The sequence below is a fragment of the Semicossyphus pulcher genome, unplaced genomic scaffold (genome assembly GCF_022749685.1).
Source record: "Semicossyphus pulcher isolate SPU_LCO1_2020_fin unplaced genomic scaffold, fSemPul1.0.p SCAF_16, whole genome shotgun sequence".
NCBI classification, from domain to species: domain Eukaryota; kingdom Metazoa; phylum Chordata; class Actinopteri; order Labriformes; family Labridae; genus Semicossyphus; species Semicossyphus pulcher.
The window spans coordinates 26,900,001-26,905,000 of record NW_027211670.1 but is presented as its reverse complement, the minus strand read 5'-3'; the positions used below and the strand labels follow the sequence as shown (position 1 = coordinate 26,905,000).

At 45.6% G+C, this 5,000-nt stretch overlaps 1 protein-coding gene across 10 annotated transcripts in view; it reads left to right on the top strand.

Moving 5' to 3' along the window:
• Nucleotides 1-505, top strand: part of ebf3a (EBF transcription factor 3a) — a 59,285-nt gene extending 58,780 nt beyond the window's left edge. For all 10 annotated transcript variants that reach the window (XM_069663964.1, XM_069663967.1, XM_069663965.1 and 7 more), the window contains one exon: nucleotides 218-505. In XM_069663964.1, coding sequence (XP_069520065.1) covers nucleotides 218-249 — 32 coding nt within the window. In that variant the 3' untranslated portion in view covers nucleotides 250-505. The remainder of the gene's footprint in view (nucleotides 1-217) is intronic.
• The last annotated feature ends 4,495 nt before the right edge of the window (nucleotides 506-5,000 follow it).

The following is a 5,000-nucleotide window of genomic DNA, read 5'->3' as shown; positions in this document are numbered from 1 at the left end:
AGAATAAACGTCCAGAAATGCACACAGAGAATCATCATGTTTAAAGTTCGCTTCAGAGGAAATGTCCTTGTCTCACTGCTGCTTTACTCCATCATTAAAACTATCATACCACCCTGTTTATATATTCATATTTTTATAATTGTTTATTTATACATATATATATGTATGTATGATGTATTTGTTTATATATCTTCTCTCTTCGTCTCTGTCTCTGCAGCCATGTCTGGCCTCGTCGTTCCTCCAATGTAAATCGTCTTCTTCCTTGTTCCTCGTCTCTCCTCCCCCTAAGCCACGAGCACCAATCACCTCAGAGGAGGAGGGGCCTGGGGCCTCAGGAGGCGGGGCCTCAGGCAGCAGCTGACCAGTCAGAGCAGAGTACTGATAAAAAAAAATAAACTGTTGTCTCTGACTCGACAAGCGAAGGACTTTTTGGACAGCGGTTTTCTCCGGGTGCTTTCAGCTCTCTGTAATTATTCTGATGTTCTCGTCTGTGTTTGGGGGCGGGGTCTGTAGGTGTAAAAACTGTGATGTCACACCTGGGATGTTACATCATTTCCTATACCTGTGATTTAATTCTGGTTGAAGGAACAGTGGACAGATTTGAAATTTGAAGATAGTAAAGGCCCAAATTACAGGAAACGATTTAAAGGAAGTCAAGCTAACAACAAACCCTCCACAACATTTATAAAACTAAGAAGCTTCTAATCCGCGAGGAGCCCAGCTAGCAGGGAACGTTCCCATAACATTGTCTAACATTACCTACAAGTTCTAATTAGGTTTGAAAGAGGATGTTTTAAGGACGTCATCAGGGCCATAGATTACGTTACATGATAATAAAGGAAGAACACTGTCACTGCAACATGCAACTGCAAGATATTTTCAGAGAACGTTCTCCTGCTATTAAAAGAAACATTCCGGGAACCAAATAAAAACCTCCCGCTCAAAACATTACCAGAACATCGCACGTAACATTCTCATAACGTTCTTAGAACAAAAGCTTTCTAGCTGGGAAGACCACCACCTGGTTTACCTGTGCTTCTGTCAGCCAATCAGAAACAAGTACTGCAGCAATTTTGTCCAACATTTATTCAGTGTACCTTCGTTTCAGGAGATAAATATCCTGAATAATTTGGGACCTTTAATAGTTTTCAGCACACTGACCTCTGAGAGTAAAAAGAAAGAATAGAGAACGAAAATGACCTTCCCTCTGTTATAAGCCCCGCCTCTTCTCGGTTAAGTCACTCCCTTGACTGTCTGTGTTTATATTTGTTTTTATCTGTTCTTATTTTTATGCTCGCACTGTAAAATCAAATCCTGCATCCTGATAGGCTACTGTGACTCTCCGTCTTCTTGTTCAGAGTTGTCTTTTTTATTCTTGCCCCCCTTCCTGCTCCACAAGCCCTGCCCAAGCACTTAAACCCCGCCCCTCCCCTCGCAGCCCCGCCCCCTGTGTTTCTGTGTGGGTTTTGTGATATCTGCCAAAGTTGTAGCTGGCTGAGTATTTATAGGTCACTGTGGTTGGTCACGCCCCGCTTGTCACTGAACTCACTGAGGGAACTCTTTTGTACCATACAGATTATAAATAGTGTATTTATATCTCAGAGTGTTTTTGTATAAATGGATGTCGATTTGTCGTCTTCATGGCTGTAGACATGTGTCTGTGGTGGTGCCACACTGAAAACAATCCATTGTTTTGTATCCAAAAAAGAGAAACTGAACGTTAATGTCTTCACACATTTATAGAGCTGTCAATCAAAGCTGACCTGTCCAATCAGCTCCACTTGTTTGTTGTTTTTAATGTAAATCCTGTTTTCATGTTTGGCTGTACTGAAACGATCTCCTCACAGTGAATAAAGTCAGCTGATCGCTCTGATGGACTCTGTCGCTTCTTTTAGGTGTCATCATAGAAAACATATGTCGGGGGGGCGGGGTCTCTGCATGAAGGAACAAGGTCAGCCTGGTCCAGATGGAGATGCAATGACTGTCATCAGCATAGCAGAGTGTATAACAACACCAAGACTGAGAAGAGTGGAGGACCGAGGACAGAGCCCTGATGAACTCCTGCTCAGGTTAGGGTTAGACACCCAAACAGAGGTAGTTCAGACCATGTTTAATAAGAACGTCTTAAGGAGTCCTGTAAGAGTCCAAGCTGTCATACGCAGAGGGAAGGCTCAGCCACAGTGAGAACCTGGATTTAAAGCAGTCTAATGTTCTCTGGAGGTTTGTTCGGGTTTCTTCTTCTCCAGGTTTATTTTGCATCCTGGGAACAGTGAGCAGCCGGACCTGCGCGCTCAGGTGGTCAAAGACATTTACAGAAGAGCAGCAGCCTCTTTAAACACACCTGAGACCTGCTGTGATTCAGAATGAGCAAAAGTGCTTGTGACGATCTGACAAAAGAGGAAGGGGGGGGGGGGTAACCCTTTCCCTGAGTCCTGCATGAAGATGACTTTTCTACTTCATTCAAACTTAAGAATACAGCGTCCATGTTTAAATGATTCCAGTCCGACACAAACCTGAAACCACAGGCTCTGATCAACACTTGAGACAATATATTTTTATTTCATAAACAGAACAACTGCAGATACATCAAACTAAAAACTATTGAATTATAAAATGAATACCTTTTTATGGTAAATGACCTTTTGCGACCGACCTGCAGTATGTTCTGGGCCCACCAGGGGGCTGCTGTCCACACTTTGGGCATCATTTGTCAGCATCTTGTTTCTTTAACGATGTGGTTTGAATGATTTGTGAAACTTTAACGCTGGGACCTTTAACTCTCAGCTTTCTCTCATTGTCACACAAACGATCTCCTTCAGAGAGCGTACAACCATCCAACATCATCAGGGAGTCATCGGCATGAAAAGGATGTTAGAGGTTATTTCTGTGGTCTAACGGGAGCAGTGAGTGAGCCCTGAGGAACTATGTGGACAGAGAGCACGTCAGCTGAACGGCCTGCATGAATCCAGACTGATGAAAATCCCTCTGAGCTGTGGTGTGGTGCCGGTACAGAACAGTAGAAGAAGAAACTGTGATTGAAACAGGAAACACAGACCGTCTGTGAGACAGTTTGACATTCAGCTCAGAGGAGACCTGTTTGTGTTTAATCCAGAGTGAGTCTCGCCTCTTTGAGACGTCTCTTATCTTCCTCTGTCATATCTGTTCTTTTCTCTCTTTCTGTTAAAACTGATGATTAAAATGTGTTTTCCTGCACACAGAACGATTAATGGACCTTTATTAAACGGCTCTGTTCCCTCAGCGACACAAAAGCACAAACAGGATGTGATTAAGATAAACAGAGATAACCTCAAACCTCATTATTACAGACCTTTATTTATTCTTTTAGATTCCTCCTCTTTGATTTGACATCCCCTCCAATCAGAGAGAACACGTTCACACAGGCTGTCTCTGACCTGTGTGTCTGTCCTGTCTGTCTCTGACCTGTCTGTCTCTGTCCTGTCTGTCTCTGTCCTGTTTGTCTCTATCCTGTCTGTCTCTGTCTATCCTGTCTGTCTCTGACCTGTCTGTCTCTGTCCTGTCTGTCCTCTCTGTCTCTGACCTGTCTGTCTCTGTCCTGTCTGTCTCTGTCTGTCCTGTCTGTCCTGTCTGTCCTGTTTTTCCTGTCTACCTCTGACCTGTCTGTCCTGTCTGTCTCTGTCATGTCTGTCTCTGTCTATCCTGTCTATCCTGTCTGTCCTGTCTGTCTCTGTCTATCCTGTCTGTCCTGTCTGTCCTGTCTGTCTCTGTCCTGTCTGCCTCCATCCTGTCTGTCTCTGTCCTGTCTGTCTCTGTCTATCCTGTCTGTCCTGTCTGTCTCTGTCCTGTCTGTCTCTGTCTATCCTGTCTGTCCTGTCTGTCTCTGTCCTGTCTGCCTCCATCCTGTCTGTCTCTGTTCTGTCTGTCTCTGTCTATCCTGTCTGTCCTGTCTGTCCTGTTTTTCCTGTCTGCCTCTGACCTGTCTGTCTCTGTCTATCCTGTCTATCCTGTCTGTATCTGTCCTGTCTGTCCTCTCTGTTTCTGACCTCTCTGTCTCTGACCTGTCTGTCTCTGTCCTGTCTGACTCTGTCTGTCCTGTCTGTCCTGTCTGTACTGTTTTTCCTGTCTACCTCTGACCTGTCTGTCCTGTCTGCCTCTGACCTGTCCGTCTCTGTCTGTCTCTGTCATGTCTGTCTCTGTCCTGTCTGTCTCTGACCTGTCTGTCCTGTCTGTCTCTGTCCTGTCTGTCTCTGACCTGTCTGTCCTGTCTTTCTCTGTCTATTCTGTCTGTCTCTGTCCTGTCTGTCCTGTCTTTCTCTGTCTATTCTGTCTGTCTGTCTGTCTGTCTCTGTCTGTCTTGTCTGTCTCTGACCTGTCTGTCCTGTCTGTCTCTGTCTGTCTGTCCTGTCTGTCTCTGTCTGTCTTGTCTGCGTCTGACCTGTCCGTCTCTGTCTCTCTGTCTGTCTCTGTCCTGTCTGTCCTCTCTGTCTCTGTCCTGTCTGTCTCTGTCCTGTCTGTCCTGTCTTTCTCTGTCTATTCTGTCTGTCTCTGTCTCTGTCTGTCTTGTCTGTCTCTGACCTGTCTGTCCTGTCTGTCTCTGTCTGTCTTGTCTGTCTCTGACCTGTCTGTCCTGTCTTTCTCTGTCTATTCTGTCTGTCTCTGTCCTGTTTGTCTCTGACCTGTCTGTCCTGTCTCTGTCCTGTTTGTCTCTGTCCTGTCTGTCTCTGACCTGTCTGTCCTGTCTGTCTCTGTCCTGTCTGTCTCTGTCTATCCTGTCTGTCCTGTCTGTCCTGTTTTTCCTGTCTGCCTCTGACCTGTCTGTCTCTGTCTATCCTGTCTATCCTGTCTGTCTCTGTCTATCCTGTCTGTCTCTGACCTGTCTGTCTCTGTCCTGTCTGACCTCTCTGTCTCTGTCCTGTCTGTCTCTGTCCTGTCTGTCTCTGTCTGTCCTGTCTGTCCTGTCTGTCCTGTTTTTCCTGTCTACCTCTGACCTGTCTGTCCTGTCTGCCTCTGACCTGTCCGTC